At 37.7% G+C, this 17901-nt stretch overlaps 1 protein-coding gene across 14 annotated transcripts in view; it reads left to right on the top strand.

The window, feature by feature from the left end:
• MAGI2 (membrane associated guanylate kinase, WW and PDZ domain containing 2) overlaps positions 1–17901 on the top strand; it is a 1443575-nt gene that overhangs the window by 944751 nt on the left and 480923 nt on the right. For all 14 annotated transcript variants that reach the window (XR_004672522.3, XM_063605943.1, XM_063605940.1 and 11 more), the window contains one exon: positions 14967–15177. Coding sequence is in view for 13 of the 14 variants with exons in the window: in XM_063605943.1 (XP_063462013.1) it covers positions 14967–15177 (211 nt within the window). In the remaining variant the exon portion in view is untranslated. The remainder of the gene's footprint in view (positions 1–14966; positions 15178–17901) is intronic.

Raw genomic sequence — 17901 nt, 5'->3', positions numbered from 1 at the left:
CCCAACAAACAACAACAACAACAAAAACAGGTCATGCAACTATCCTCAAAACTTGAATGAGCTCCTGTTTCCATTGGTTCAAATTCCTCAGGTAGCAACTCAGGTCCTGTTACATTTGACAAGAACATCTCTGTTAGCACGGGCTCCCATTAATCCCGTATATAAACTCCTTTCTCTCATCCACACTACACACGCAAAACATTTTCACCTGTGTGATCAGACCATTCCCACATTTGAATTCTCTTTATTCAAAATCCAATAAAAATTTTTCTCATTTCCTGGGAATCCCTTGTTGACTTTTCACAATGAAAAGTAAAAACTGATCATCTCTGAATGACAGTAATACAATTTGCACTTTTCATGTGTTTGGAAGGTATTAGCCTGGTACTTGTTGGTAACTTTTCATAATGTGCATGTCTGGCATCCCCATATATATATTGTAAACATCATTAGAACAAGGACCTTTTTTTTTTTTTTTTTTTTTTTTTTTGAGATAGAGTTTCACTCTTGTTGCCCAGGCTGGAGTCCAATGGCGTGATCTCGGTTCACCAAAACCTCCGCTTCCCGTGTTCAAGCCATTCTCCAGCCTCAGCCTCCCAAGTAGCTGGGATTATAGGTGCCAGCCACCACACCCAGCTAATTTTGTATTTTTAGTAGAGATGGGGTTTCTCCATGTTGGTCAGGCTGGTCTTGAAATCCTGACCTCAGGTGATCCACCCGCCTCGGCCTCCCAAAGTGCTGGGATTCCAGGCTTGAGCCACAGGGCCTGGCCAAACAAGGACTTTTTTTTATTTTTCTGTTTGCCTGTTCAGCGATTAGCATATATCTTTAAATATTTCAAGTACTTAGTAAATCTTTATTTTTTAGTCAATCTTGTCTAATCTCTAGAGGATGTCAGTTTTACTGTATCAACTGATTACATTCCTTTCATGCTCATTTTACACTATTCAGTATATTCAATATGCAGTGTTTCCTAAGTTTGAAGGATATATCCCTGATCCTATATTCCTTCAAAAGTTGTATAACTAAAAAAAAAGTATACAGAAGTGCATTTGAAAATACATATTCTTAGAGATGAGAATTAGCCAGCCTCCCTAGCTTTGGCAATACCAAAGATAGATAGATGGTTAATAGATAAGTCGATTGAATTTTTTAAAAGATTGAACTCTCCTTCAGGAAAGCAAGATGATGTAAACCAGAGTAATTAGGTTAAGCTTTCTTGGATTTCTTTTATTTCATGAGTTACCTGCTAAACTTTTCCGGAAAGTAATTCACTATTATCTTGTAGCTTCCCCTCACAAGCTATTAGTAAGCCTAGTGCAAAGAATTAGAAATGCACATATATTTTAAAAGCATTTAAATCTCTCTGTTAATACAGACACACACACACACAATGCCAAGAGGAACAGGGCCCATGAGAGCTACCTTCGCCAACAAAGAGAATACAGTATGTGTACACAGAGCTGCCTTCTCCAGGCCCCCAAGCCTGCAATTAGTGCAAATGAACTGCATCTCCCAGAGAGCAAACAGAGTGTCCCTTATGTGATCACCGAGTGTCCTCGGCAATGATCTCAGTTCACCATTAGGGACCCGCATCCAGGTCCTGTGCTGCTTGGCACGCTGACTGTGCATGCACCATCAGTCCTGGTTCTGTGAATGAGACCCTGTCACTGTCAGAAGAATTATGTCCTCCCTAGTGAATCTCGCTGTTTTCCTGTGAATAATGCCCCACTCTGAAACCACCCCACCGCCTATGCCCTGCTTATTTTTGTGTGGGTTCACAGAGACTGCGATTTGTGTATCTACCCAGGTATTTATCTTTTTTGAGCGGGGTGAGAAGGGCTTAATTTTATGATCTTGTTCCCAGAGTACCGGGTTTTATCTCTCCATTGAATGGGAAAATTTCTGGGGCTAGTTTAAATTAGCCTTCTAAAATTAGATATTCCATCTATAAATGACCAGCATTCCATCTTTTCTTGAAAGAATTATTTGAAAGTTATAACTGCCCTAATTGTAAAATGTTCTGACTGTCTAGGTGTAATTAAAAAGTAATGATATCACTTTAGAGTTTGTGGTGATTGTAATTATAATATTACTATTAATAATTTTATAATTATAATATTACTATTAATAATTTTATAATTATAATGGTAATTATATTACTATTAATATTAAACTATTATAGTGATTGTAAACATACCATTTTAGTAAGGGAAATCAGGACTAGTTTTAGAAGTGTCATTTTAAATCAAGGCACAGTCATGTTTCAGTTAAACTGAAAGTAATGGATGTGAACCTCTTTAGTCCTTTTTTTTTTTTTTTTTTTTTTTGAGACAGTTTCACTCTTGTTGCCCAGGCTGGAGTGTAATGGAGTGATCTCAGCTCACTTCAACCTCTGCCTCCTGGGTTCAAGCAATTCTCCTGCCTCACCCTCCCAAGTAGCTGGGATTACAGGCATGTGCCACCATGCACAGCTAATTTTGTATTTTTAGTAGAGATGGGGTTTCACCATATTGGTCAGGCTGGTCTCCAACTCCTGACCTCAGCTGATCCACCCGCCTCAGCCTCCCAAAGTGCTGGGATTACAGACGTGAGCCACCGCACCCGGCCCTCTTCATTTCTTAAACAGATTCAGCATTGCATGCACTCAACCTCTGGGGAGAGTGTTTCTCTACTTCTCTGCAAGTTCACGTAATTTGTGTGTGAGGGAGATTTGATCCATGAGTGAGGAAGGCAGAACAAGGACAACCAGCGTAGCACCTCAGGTTTCTCCAGCAGTTACAGAAAGCCCATGGAATTGTGAAAATGTTTAAGTTTCTTCAGGTTCTCCAGGCATTCTTAGAATCTAAGCTTTTTTTCTAATCACAGTCATATATTCTCTGTAGGTCTGATTTTCACCTGTGTCCCTGGGTTTCTTATAGTTCTCCTCAGGAAAGTGATTATGATTGTTGGTGTGAAATCACAGCTACTTTATTGTCAGTGATGGCTCTAGTTATTTCTGGCTGAGGACTGGCCTTTCTTTTTGAAGAGGGCATAAGGTCTCTCTGAGCACCCATTCCTTCTACATGACTCTATCAATGGGAACAGTATTGTGATGTTCTTTCCCGTTTGACTTTTTGCCCTCATCAAAAAATACGTTGACTCCAATTTTGCCCCAAAGAATAGCTCTTGAATTATCAAGATCAAATTTAAAGTCTTTCTAATTTTCTCTTTCATCTCCTTTGAATTTCCTGGAACTTCAGAAAGTGGCCTCTTGTTTTCTATAATACTATGCTCCTGATTAAAAAAAAAATTGAAGGCAAGCTCTAAGAAATGTTGTATGTGCATGTTCTTTATTTCATACCTTGCTGTGGTTTTTTAAGTATGTCAACATTTGTATCAGTTTCTTTCACCCCAAAGTTTGTTAAGAATTTGGGGGACTTATTTCTTTATGATAAATATCTTTAGATATTTTCTTCTCCCCTGTTAATCTAAAATAATTTCCTCTACTAATCTTTCTGTGATTCTTTTCAATTTAGTTTTAGGAAATGTTTTCCTTGTCACCTTCTACCCACAGATTTTGAATTTTCTATTTTCATAATTTTCCATATTGTTCTTTTAGTACTTCAAACAATTTATAACTAATTATGGGTTTTAGATATAGAAGAAAAATAATTGTGAGGCATGAAGTATGCATTCTCAGTAATTCACATACCCCTGGCTAGACCCTGAATAGAAGAGATGTAATTTGCTTATAAATGTTACATATATATTGAGAGGCCAAGGCAGGTGGATCACAAGGTCAGGAGTTCAAGACCAGCCTGGCCAACATGGCAAAACCCTGTCTCTACTAAAAATACAAAAATCAGCCCATTGTGGTGGCACGCCGCTGTAGTCCCAGTTACTCGGGAGACTGAGGCAAGAGAATCGCTTGAACCCGGGAGGCGGAGGTTGCAGTGAGCTGAGATCGCACCACTACACTCCAGCCTGGGCGATGGAGCAAGACTCTGTCTCAAAAATAAAATAAATTCTAAAAAATTACATATATAAATCATTTCTTCACAGGATTGGGGATTTCTGCTTCCTGGATTGAGGTGTCATCCCAAAAATCAGAAGCATAGTTAACCATTACACTAACTTTCCCTAATTCTAATATCTCTCTCCTTCTAGACTTACGTTTTCTCCCTGGCCTCAAATAATAAAGGGAAGCGGTTGTTTACATCTGCAAAAATATGGTATAGATATATTTGCCACACTGTTTAAAGGCCACACCCTCTTTATACTCATACTTTTTTTTTTTTTTAATTTATTTTTTTTTTGAGACGAAGTCTCGCTCCATCACCCAGGCTGGAGTACAGTGGCACGATCTCCGCTCACTGCAAGCTCCGCCTCCCGGGTTCACGCCATTCACCTGCCTCAGCCTCCCTAGTAGCTGGGACTGCAGGCGCCAGCCACCACCCCCGCCTAATGTTTTTCTGTTTTTTTGTTTTTTTGTTTTTTTTTAGTAGAGACGGGGTTTCACCGTGTTAGCCAGTCTGGTCTCGATCTCCTGACCTTGTGATCCACCCACCTCTGCCTCCCAAAGTGCTGGGATTACAGGCATGAGCCACTGCGCCCGGCCTCATATCTTATATATTAATTATGATGAATTTTTTTTTAGCACTTAGAACCACTTCAGAGCACTGAAGAGTCAAAAGCTGACTAAAAGTCAATAATCAATTTGCATAGAAAAATCTCTGAAGGGTCACAAAGATAATTATTATTGCTAACTTGATGGCTAGAGCCCTGGATTTTAAAGCTTGCTTTGCACTGTTTTCCTCCATTGTGCTTCTGGATTTTGTACCATGTGCATGTTTCACTGTGTCAAAAAAAAAAAAAATATATATATATATATATATATGATGGTGAGCAAAAAAAGTCACTATACAATGTGCAAATATTTTAGTACCCATATTAGAATTCTTCTCATTTTAGAAGGTTTAGGAAAAGTAAGAAAATGGGTAAGAGCATTCTTTGAGCAATAATTGACAATCTGGACTTCTTTTGATCAAGTGACTGTGTAGAATGCGTGACTGCTCCCTTTCTGAAGACACTGAAATGTGTCCTACACTTTTCATTACAGAGTATAATCTATAGTACAGCCACGATGAAAAATCAATTATATAAGTTTACAAATAATTATATTAGAAATAAAATAATCATAATTTCGCATATATAAAAATCAACACAATCATATTTTTATTTTGTCCAAATATCAACCCTGAAGTGTTGATTTATTTACAAGAGCCTGTGGTTCAAATTCTAAGCCAGCTTCCAGCAGTGAAGCAAACAGTCCTCCCACCACAATCCAATAAAACCTTAGATCAATATAACAAACACACTTTTTAATGGGATTATTGGGTTTGCACAAAAGCATGGAGAAATCTTTAAGCCCCACCACATCCAACACAGTGGCCACTACCACAAATGAGCAGAAACCAGAGTGAGGAGGAGTGAGTTATAAGCAGACTAGAAAGCCAAAGTTGCCCCGGGGGTATATGAGAAGACCAAGCTTTGGACCAATATAAAATTGGGGAGCTGCATTTCTGATTCTGCTTTAAATCAGTGCTCGCAAAGGTGTCAAAGTGATGCCAAGTTTGTAGCTCGGTAGCAGCCCCTGGTGCCCAACAAAAGCAAATGCAGAACTCTAGAGAATATAATAGAGAACTTGGAAAAGAATGCATGGTGTCTAAAGATTGCTTTTCCTCCTTTAAATTACTTAACCCCATTACGTGTCTCTATTGAGGAAGAAAAGCTCAATTGATGCAAACACCTTTTAAAGAAGAAATACCACCTTTATGTATATCCTTTTCTGACATTTGCATTACTTTTTGAAAACCCCTAATCTAAAAATTATAGAAAATTGACCGTACCTTTTGTTTCTGTAGGCAGAAATCATTTAAATTGCTTGACCAATTAAACTACTCTATTTAGTATTATAAATAATAGAATTCAGTGGTAATAATATATAACATTTACTGAACACCTACTATATTCTAGCAGTTTACTACTCTAAGCACTTTATAGATAAGTCTCATCTAATCCTTATAGGTAGGTAACTTCATTATCCCCATTGTACAGTTAAGAAAATTGAAGCATCCACAGAGTTATTAAATAACTTGTTCAACATCCCACTTTAAAGGACAGATTCAAACCTAGGTGGCCTGACACAAGCCTTAACTGTTACGTTCTACTGCTTCTTATGGAGACTGTTGTTATCGGGGAATTTTTAAAGGAAACGTAAAAAAAGTTTACATTTCAAATTATTCCTATTCTCTTTATGAACTACAAATATGTTCCCTGATCTTTTTTTTCTCTCAGCTTAAATGTTTTCCAGCCATGCCTACTTCCAAAGAAATAATATGAAGACAAGGAGAAAAAATTATTGGATTTCTTTTTTTTTTTTTTTTTTTGAGACGGAGTCTCGCTCTGTCGCCCAGGCTGGAGTGCAGTAGCGCGATCTCGGCTCACTGCAAGCTCCGCCTCCCGGGTTCACGCCATTCTCCTGCCTCAGCCTCCCGAGTAGCTGGGACTACAGGCGCCCGCTACCACGCCCGGCTAATTTTTTGTATTTTTAGTAGAGACGGGGTTTCACCGTGTTAGCCAGGATGGTCTCGATCTCCTGACCTCGTGATCCGCCCGCCTCGGCCTCCCAAAGTGGATTTCTTAAAAGTTGTCACATAGCCATTATAAATACAAATCACAGGGTAAAATAAATTTTGGAAATTCAAACTTTATGACAGTTTAAAGGAATAAATTTTTCTATCTACCTTAAAAACAAATCAATTATTTTCCCTCATTTCAAAAGACGGCAGTTACAGAAAGCTGCATGTTAACTGTATACATAGACTGTGTCACATGAAAATATGGATAAGATATAAAATATGTATTCTTCTTCTTGAGATGGTTTTATCTTGGCTTCTGGTTATTCTTTAATGAAACTGGGTGGGAACGTTGAAAACCATGACATTCTAATTTATCACTGGTCTTGTACCTGAGAAGCAACATGTTAGATACCGGCAGGGCAATAAACAAGAAAGCAAACGGAATGGCTGCTATGCATATTTTTGTAATATCAAAACCTTAGACTGTACCAGAAGCACAGAATTTATAAGGACTGAACTAAATGCACAAATACATACATTTATTCTCTCCCAATTAAACGCTTTCAGTTCCTGTACTATGTACAGATCTCTGAGCCCTTCTGAATTTCTTATGGAAAGGAGAAAATTATATTTACTGAATTCAACAAAACCCTCAGGGCAGGCAAGATGAAAGGAATTAAATTTCTTAATTCTTCACAACAGTTAAAGTGTAGGTATTAATAAAATATGTTTTTATAGATCATTGTTTATAAGACTATATGTTATAAATGTCTGTTTCGTGCCCCAATGTTTCTATAGAATTTCTAGGAATTCTATTTAACAGTCCTAGTCCCATAGAAAATTTTTACATCATTAGCATTCTTTAAGAAGAGGTGTTTCTTCTTTACTGAAATATTCTTTGTTTTTATTGTCAGTGAAAAAAAAAAATTCTTGTTCTGGTTTGAACGACATCTAAGAGACACAGAAACGCAATGGGGAATGCACAAAAAATGTCAGTGTTTGATAAAGTCTGTTCGTTTTAGCAGTAAATAAGGAAAACATTATATTTTACATATGAAGCTGAGGCAGGAGAATCACTTGAACCTGGGAGTCAGAGGTTGCAGTGAGCCAAGATCGCCACTGCACCCAGTCTGGTGACAGAACAAGACCCCGTCTCAAAAAAAAAAAAAAAAGACTATTTTTCAATTTAACAATAAAAGCATACTGAGAAATGCATCTTAAAAGTCAAAAAGGACAATTTTACTTAGCCACTTCCTAATTAAATATAGCTTCACGCCACTATAAAAAAGGTAAAACATGCATGGGTTATTTGGCTCCTTCTCCCTAGTCAGAATTTAAATAGTCCAGAAATTCTCAAACCACAGATCTGATATATATATGATGTGTGCGAGAGCATGCTTACATGCACATATTTCTCATCAGACTGCATGGGACTAGGAATACTCGCAGGAGTAGCTGACACAGGCAAGCTTGGTTGGCGTGTAAGGTCCGGTTATTTCCCTCCCATTATTACGAAGTTTGCTCTGTTCTTAACAGGTAATTTCTTAACAACTTACACAATATCCAATATATGTCATTTTTAAAAAATTTAAGCCGATACAGAAGAAAGATATATTATCTAAAATGCAGCAAAGTTAATTTCTATTTTCCATATTAATCAGGGAAACAAATATGATATAGCATGAAACAATAATTTGCAGTCCTTGAGATGTTAAATATTGGTTCAGTGGACTACACAATGAACTGATCCAGTACACCATTTTATGAGTTGAATTGTGTCCCCCACCCCCAGATTCATATGGTGAAGTCCAAACCCCCAGTATCTCAGATGGTGACTTTATTGGGAAATATGATCATTGCAGATATAATTAGTTAGGACGTGGTCATCCTGGAGTAGGGGTAGACCCTTCATCCAGTATGACTGGTGTCCTTATAAAAAGAAGAAATTGGAACCCAGATGTGCACACAGGGAAAATACCATGTGAAGACTGCAATTATGTTGCCATGGGCCAAAAAGCTACCAGAACCTAAGAGAGAAGCCTGAAATAGATCCTTCCATAGTGCCTCCAGAGGGAGCTGGCCCTGCCAACGCCTTGATATAGGACTTTAACCTCCTGAATGTAAGACAATCAATATCTATGATTGAAGCCACTCAGTTTGTGGTGTTTAATTATGGCAGCCCTAGAAAATTATTACATATCATTTGGACCACATTCTCCTTGACTATACACTGCCTAGCTTAGTGCCTGATGGTTAGTATGCTCTAAATAAATGTTTCTAATAATGCAGGAAATATAAGACCAGTTTCTTCTCTCACTGACAAATATTGGAGTTCCTCAGACAACTGCTTTAGGTACCCTTGTTTCTAATTGCTACACTGTCTTCCTAGAAAATTTTATTCAGGTATTTTATGTCATTGAGTATCACTTAACAAATCATTATTGTAGTACTCTATATAGTTGCTCGGAGTTGGGGGAGACACGTCTTCTCCACCCTCCATGTTGCCTTGAATGTCTAGGAGAGTACTGAATTTGCATTCTACCATCTCTTTTACTCACTCTGCCCAGAAGAGGTGCAGGGATTTATCTGAGTGACACAACTTGGAAGATGAACCTGGACCTTCTTGGCTCAGTTCCCCTTTTCTTCCCCTAAACATTCTACTTTGCCCTTCTGGGAACAGATTCTACCCTTACATGGAAGCCCTGCCCTGGTTCCACACTGCCAATGAATAAATTGGTCCTCTGGGTTTTGCCAGAAGCTCTTGATTCTCACATTAAACCATATCCCTAGGTGAGCCTTTGTGAGTAATAAATATGGGAATGTTATGGATCTTTATTTGCCTTATTCATTTTTTTTGTCTTATTTTGTTAAGATGGGAGAGGTAGGTGCTACTTACTGCTTCCCTCTCAGCTTAGTTCACAGCAGCCTGATAAAAAGGTCTATAATCTCCCCCATTAAGGTCTTGTCAAGTATCTTACACACTATAGATATTAAATTCATGTTTGCTACTTTAATGCTTGATTAATTAAGAATAAAGAAATGAATGAATAAACAGATAAACTGGGAGAACTTTGTCCAGTAATCTCTGATACATCAACAAATATGATTATAGATTTCTCCAAAGACTAGATCCTTTTTTAAGAGATGTCCTACATTTCTCTTGAGAATTTAATGGTATTACACAGTGGAAGGAAAGTTCATTTGTCCATAGCCAAGCTTCTTGAATGACTTCTCTATTAGGATAATTCTGTATTTTCTTTTCATTCATTTTTTTAACCTATTCCAATCTGGCTTCACCAACCACTCCACCGTAAATACTGCCGTAACTGGCAGCCATTGTCACCAGTGATCTGCACATCATTCGGTTCTATAGATTTTATGTCCTTGTCTTGCTGGACTGTGCAGAAGCTTTGGCCACAGTTGAGTGTCTTGTCTTCAACACCCTTTGCTTGGCTTTTGCAACATGAAGTTTTTTTAATTTTCTCATTGCTTCCATGGCTGCCCTTTCCTCTTCTACCAGTCCATTGTTTCAGTGACTTAAATGTTGAAGTTCATCAGACAGCTGCTCCAGATTCTTGTTTCCACTTCTCACCCTGTCTCTTGGCAATTTCATTTACTCATGGCTAAAATTATAGTACCATCTAGCCATATGCTGTTTTCTTTCAGGTTTATTTTTTTTCCATCTAAGAATTCTCTGACTTGACGTCTCCATGAACCTCTAACTCAGTGTGCCCAAAACCACATGTATAGCCTACCCCTACCCCACAGAATCCTACTCCCCCTTCCCTGTTTCCAATCTCAGTGAAAAGCCTTGCCACTCACCATGGCAGGTTATAAAATCTACCCTCTAAATATTTTTTAATCTGCTTCTTTCCATCTCCGTGCCACCATCATTACTTTTTGAGAGCACAAAAATAACTTTCCACTGCTCTATAAACATCTACTCTTGCCACCCTCAAATCCCCAGAATAGTTAAGGAGATCTTTGTGGGAAATGAAAATCTAATTTTGTCATCTGCTTCAGTAGAACATAGCAGCATCTTTGCTCTCAGGACACACTTCCAAATCCTGAGCATGCCTGATAGGGCCTCACTTAATCCAGCCCTCATTTATTTATTTCTCCCTTACCTTCTTCTGAAAGAACACTCAGATGTTATAGCACATTGAAAAAGAGGTTTTCCCTGACTCTTTATATGAGATTAGATGAATATACATACAGAAGATCCCATATACATAAGATTCCCTTAGGCAGCACTCATCACACTTAAAATTATTGTATAAAGACTACACATCTTGACATATTTGGAGTTCCATGAGAGAAAGGGTCAATGTATCTCTTGTTCACTCTTCTGTCCTCAGTGCCTGGCACCAGTTGAGTGCATAATAAATATTGATTAACTGAATATTGTATAACTGAACATGTTCAGAGCATGACCTTGCATTTGAACTTTTCAGTGCAACATGACATTTTGTATGTTCCATGTGCGTACCACAGTATGTATAATTACATGTTGAAATATGCCACAGAAAAGAGACTCTGAAGTTAGCAGTGGTACCTGTTTTTACTGCTTTTATCCTACAAAACTTACAAAGATCAAATCTTTATAAGGAATCAGCTAGGAGATTCTATCATTAAGGGCCATATTATATTCATAATTTCCCTTTTAAGGGCAACACAGTGACAACTTGTAAAGTATTCTTGTGTTTTTCTAATAGATACTTTATTTCTATTAGATATTAGATAAGTATTTCTAATAGATACTTTAATATTGCTCCCCTAGATTGATGGAGAGAGGGGAAAAATTGGCCCATGCAATTAATAGTGACAGCAAGATGATATTCTAATTTACTCATTTAAAAAATCTATTAACTTTTGAAGTTATAAAAATAATAGATACCAAATGAAAGCAAAGATATGTAAAAGAAACTTCTTCCACCCCCATCCAAATTTACTATCCTGAGGTAATCAAAGTTGACAATCTGTTGTACATCCTTGCAGTCTGTTTTCATGCTTATATAGAGATATAACTATATATCACTTAGAGATCTTAATATATGCTTATTTAGAAAAATAGGATTAATACTATACATTTCTCTGCAGCTTAGATTACTCTTTAACAGTTATAAGCACCTTTCAAGGTCAATAGATATTCATTGATTTTAAACTACATAGTTTTCCATGGTAATGACAAACACTATTTATTTATTTAATTATATTCTCATTGATAGGCATTTATATCATTTCCAGGGTTTTACTACTACAAACAATATTGCAAAAAATAGTATTATATAGGCATCATTATATAATACTGCCTTTATTTCTAGAGGATATGTTCTCAAAGTAGGATAACTCAAAGTCGGTGTATTTGTATTTTTTTATTTTAATAGGCATTATGTTCCCAAACAATTGTAGAATTTTATATTTCCAAGATGGCCACCTTATCCTCACATTGCCTCTCACTACCTTTCAGCCCCTCTGAATCTCAGTAGTGCTCTCCTTCTAGTTTCTGAGTTAAGGAACTTCTCCTTCGTATTTACCCTAACGGTATTTCTTTCTCTCGATGGTACCTGCTCTACTCTTCCCCAACAAATAAGACTCATGGTTTGTCCTTGACAGCAGAAAAACTAAATGTGGGGTAAATGAATCCATGAATAGCTCAGTAAACATACACATTAGGAGATATTTCAAAAATATCCCCATTATACAATTAAGCCTACACCTTGACCAAATTATTTGCCCAATAATCTCATCCCATGAAAAGGTGGCCTTTAAAATTATCTCATATACTCACTCTCTGAAGTGCCTACTGATGAGAGCTTTAGAATGTCTCTATTTTCCTACCTTTTCTCCACTTCCTAGTACCTGAGCTTTCCTAAGATAAAGTCTAAAACCCATGGTCTTACTAGGTCTTCATGTATTTTTCTTCTTTCCAGAATCTGTCTTTAACACATATTACAAATTTTCAGAAATGTGATCATCTTCCATTTATATTTAACTATATTATCCAGAATTTATTTCTTCCATATTAGTTCATCCTCACACTGCTATGAAGAAATACCTGAGACTGGGTAATTTATAAAGGAAAGAGGTTTAATTGACCTACAGTTCCACATGGCTGGGGAGGCCTCAGGAAACTTACAATCATGGTGGAAGGCAAAGGGGAAGCAGGCACCTTGTTCACAGGATGTATACTTATGAGGTCAATCATAACGGCCCACCTTATTTTCTCTTATTCATATGATGCAAGAAATACCCAAGTACTTCTGAGATGATGAGGAGGGTGGGGAGGGGAAGGAGGAGAGAAGAATGAGGGAGGAGAGGAGAGGACAGGGGAGGGTGAGAGAATGAGGGAGAAGGGAAGAAGAGGAGGGGAGGGAGAGGAGTGGGAGGGGAAGGAGGGGGAGAAGGAGGGGGGGAGGAGGAGGGGGAGGAGGAGGAGGGGGAGGAGGGGGAGGAGGAGGGGGAGGAGGAGGGGGAGGAGGAGGGGGAGGAGCAGGGGGAGGAGGGGGAGAAAGAAGAGAGGGAGGAGGAGGAAAAGGAGGAGGGGAGGGGGAGGAGGGGGAGGGGGAGATGGAGTGAGTGCAAGCAGGGGAAATGCCAGACACTTATAAAACCATCAGATCTCATGAGACTTACTCACTACCACAAGAACAGGATGGGGGAAGCCTTCCCCATGATCCAGTTACCTCCACCTGGTTCTGCCCTTGACATGTGGGGATTACAATTCAAGATGAGATTTTGGATGGGGACACAGCCAAACCATATCATCTTCCTACCTTTTATTTTCTCCCCATATCTTGAGATCTCTGCTCTGATTCAATCATCATGATATGGTTAGAGTAATTTTTCAAATTTTGCCCTCAGATAAGATACTTGGAGAGTATACATTCAGAACTTTTGCATGTTCAAAAGTGACTGTTTTTTCCCAGATAGATGAATATTTTGGTAGAGTTGAGTTCTTGGATTACCATACCTTTTTTTTTCTCAAGTTACTATAGATGTTACCCTCTCTTTGCGCTTAGAGTATGACAGATAAAAGGTCTGATGCTCTTTTGTTCCTCTTTTCTTTGTAAGTAATCACATCTGTTCAGTACGGAAGCTGCTAAAGTTGCCTTTTAACATTGTAGTTTGGAAATTTCAACTAGATGTATCCAGGTGTCTGCATGTTTCCTTAATCTGGCCTCAGATTCAGTGAACTATTTCAATCTACAGACTGGTGTTTCTTCATCTTAGATAAATTTTCTTCTATTGTTTATCGACTTATTTCTTCCTTGTGCGTTCCTTCTTCTCATTCTGGAACTCATACTGTTTATATGTTGGGGATCTTGGGTCTGTCCTCCAAGCCTGTTACCACTTCTGTTAAGGTAGTTTTTGCTCTGTTGTACAGTAGCTCCCCTTAGCTACGAGGGATGTGCTCCAATACCCCCAGTGGATGCCTGAAACCTCAGATGGTACCAAATCCTATATATACTATACAAAAAAACTATGATAAAATTTAATTTATAAATCAGATGCAGTAAGAGATTAAGAACAACAAATAATAAAATAGAATAATCATAACAATATACTATTATGAAAGTTATGTGAAGGTGGTCTTTCTCTCTCTCTATCTTACTGTACTGTAATCATCTATTTTTGCACCGTGGTTGACCATGGGTAACTGAAACTATGGAAGAGCTGTGTTCCTTGTTGGCAGAGCTGTGTTCCTTTCTGGATTCTCCAGGAAATAATCCATTTCCTTGCCTTTTAAAGATTCTAGAGGCCACTAATATTTCTTGGTTTATGGTCATTTTCTGTCTTCTAAGCCAGCAACATTGCATCTCTTTGGCCATGATTTAGTAGTTAATTCTCCCTTTTACCCTTCTTTTCTGCTGACTTTTTTCACTTTTAAGGACTCTTGTGATTACATTTAATCATAATCATCCAGATGAGGCCATCTGGATAATCAAAGATAATCTCCCCATCTCAGGGTTCTTAGTCACATCTGCAGATCATCTTTTGCCATGTAAGGTAATATTCACATATTCTAGACATTAGGATATGAATATCTTCAGGGGCCCATTATTCTGCTCACCATACCTGTATTATGAAATGGTCCTTACATTACATCCTTTAAACCTCCAATTCTGTAAACAACAATAATTAGCTGAAAGGTAGATGACAATGATGAGTGAAAGGAGAGCTCAAATAGGCCTAGTGATCATTATGCTTTTTCAGAAATGTTTCCTGTTAGCTTTCATAGAAGTTATTCATGACGTTTATTCCCTGGTACAGCATTCTCCGTACTCAGTCCAGAGTTACCATGGTTGGAGTGACTAACCACGTGCTCTTGTTCTCTTATAGAATCCAGTGAACATGAAGACAAAAGTGCAGGTGCCTCAGGGGAGATGCCCTCCCAGCCTTATCCTGCACCAGTGTACAGTCAGCCTGAGGAGCTGAAGGAGCAGATGGATGACACAAAGCCAACTAAACCTGAAGACAATGAGGAACCAGACCCATTGCCTGATAACTGGGAAATGGCCTATACAGAGAAGGGCGAAGTCTACTTCATTGAGTGAGTTTCACACATTTCTTTCAAGAGTGCCAAAAAGGTCATAGCGGGATATAAATGATGTAGCAAGTTAGACGTGGAGAAAAAAAAAAAAAGAAAAAAACATGAAATTCTGGTAACAGCTTTTTTATTTGTGAGAGAATAGTGGGATAGTGCCTTAATACAGTTAAGCATCCTAGAATACAGCCATAAATCAAATAATGGATTAAATAATAGCACCCTACAATCTCTTATAATTATGACTAAAAAAGACAAATCTCCATGTGATGTTATTATTGAATTAGGAATAGTCTAGATATCATGAGAAAGCGCTTACTCAGCTCCTCTTAAGACCCCCGTCTTGTCAAAATGAAATTTTTTTCCTATTATCTAAGCTAGTTGGAGGAATATTCACCATCAAGTCCAGGAATTTAATAAAATGCAACTATTTAAAGTAATAGGTCACAAAAGAAAAAATATTGATGTTGTTTGGTTGGTTGGTTGGTTGTCTTTGAGACAAGGTCTCACTCTGTCGCCCAGGCTAGAATGCAGTGGCACAATCACGGCTTACAGCAGCCTCAACCTCCAAGGCTTAAGCAGTCCTCCCGCCTCAGTCTCCTGAGTAGCTGGGGCCACAGGTGCATACCACCATGCCTGGCTAATTTTTGTATTTTTAGTAGAGGTGGGGCTTTGCCTTGTTGCCAAGGCTGGTCTCAAACTCCTGGGCTCAGGTGATTGCCCACACTGGCCTCACAAAGTGCTGGGATTACAGGGGTGAGCCACTGCGCCCAGACAAAAAAAATGTTTTTAGCATTTGACCCCAGTGTCAGATGTCAGTAAAATAATTTGGCTTTGTATAGTTCATTATGCTCCCTTTTACTATATTCCATTGTATTAGTTGCTTACAATTTTTATGACTTGCTAAGGAAACTGTAGTGCAAATCCTGAACTTCTTGGTAATACTCAACCTAATCTTTCCTTTAGGACATTTTTTAAAAATATAATTTTTGTATATATCTTATTAATAATGTCAGGCTTTTCTTTTCTTTAGCTTCTAGGATTAAAACAACTTTTTAAAAATTCCAAAATAGAAAATCTTCGCACAAAATTAAATTGTTGATTTGCACAAGACAACCAAAATGTTCATTAGTAAGAGTAAAAACTGAAACTAATGTGACTGAACAACCCTTATCCTCTCAAAGTTGTATAAGCCTCAAAGAGAGAAAATAATAGAAGTTGAAGTTTTTAGTGTTGACAGTGGATAAAAATATGAAAACTCTGATTATTTAAGAAATACATTAAAACTGGATTTTCTTTTCCAACCTGGAGTGATTTATAACTTAGATCTCTATAGGCAGAATTCAGTTGTGAAATTGAAATGTTACCACATACCAATATTTAATTCTCATGTGAAGTTGGAAACTCTGAATCATGCGACCAAGGGACTACATAATCAGGTAATTACTCAGTGCTCTGCTTGACTCCAACATAGATGAGAAACACAATGTTTTGCAGAAAATGAATCAATAGCATTCACCTTTCAGCAAATGTTCTAATTTTAAAAGGAATAAGAATCTCTTACATTATTTCTTATTGCTGTAATCAATGACCAAGGCATCTTTTATCAATTAATTGGAAAATAGAAAGAATGTTTAAAAAAGTGACTTATTAAAAATAATCATATCTAGAAACATAATTTTGATATTGGTAAAGACAGCATGACATCATTGCGGACCAGAAGTCAAAATACAAATCTTAGATATGAGATCACAAATAGATGTTCAGAACAATTGATGTTCGGAATAAGGAAGCTGATGACATACATAGTTTTATTATATAAGACAAGGGGAGTAAGGCTATATGAAAATAATAAAAGGAAAGCAGCATGACAAGTTGATTAAAGACTATTTTCTTACAATGTTTCCAGTAATGCAATAATAAAAACCTTTTTGTGTGTGTGATTATAAAGTAAACTTTCCTCTTTTAACTACATCAGGTTTTGAGGTTGTGAAGAAAAATAACTTCAAAAGACAGAACTTATGTTCCAGGTATATAGTAAGTAGTGAGGCTGGCTCAGGGCTTGAGAGAATCTAGCAAAATGATTCTATGACTCGTCAGTCAGCCAGTGTTGGCATTCAAACATGTGTAAGATTTTGTCCTTGCTTTCAAACTTGTTGGCAAGATGGGGAAGAGAGACAAATAGTTAAAAACACTTGGTCAACAATTTCTGAATTTTGTGATGCTATTCAGGGAAGCCAAAGCTTACAATAGATTTAAGATATAAAGGGGGCACCGCAGAGAAGGTGAGATAACATAGACTTGAGAAGTTAACAATGGCTAGATAGAGCATTCCAGGTATGGGAGCTGTCATTACAAAGACGAAGTCCTTAGGTGTATTAGGAATGGTGAGGAAACCCCTGACCCTACTAGAGAAGTATGTATTAGTTGGTAAATCCCAGGAAATAACTGCTTAGTTTTCGTTTCACTGGATCATTAGTGCTTTTGAAAGGCAAGCAAAGGAGTGGCATGTTGTTGTTGTTGTTGTTGTTGTTGTTGTTGTTGTTCGAGTTTGTAGTTTTTTAATCTTCCTAATGTTGGAGGGAAGGACTGATGGACAGTATTAGGAGCAGAAATGGATGGAGGTGGAAAATTAAAACAAAATGGAGGAAACAATTTCATCTGTGGCGAAAGAGCTGACGCTGAGGGAGACTAAGGTAAAAGAAGGAGCCTGGAGTCATGGTGGAAGTG

The sequence above is a fragment of the Pan paniscus genome, chromosome 6, assembly GCF_029289425.2.
Source record: "Pan paniscus chromosome 6, NHGRI_mPanPan1-v2.0_pri, whole genome shotgun sequence".
Taxonomy (NCBI): Eukaryota; Metazoa; Chordata; class Mammalia; order Primates; family Hominidae; genus Pan; species Pan paniscus.
Note: the sequence above shows the minus strand (reverse complement) of the source record. Positions and strands in the feature narration are given on the sequence as shown.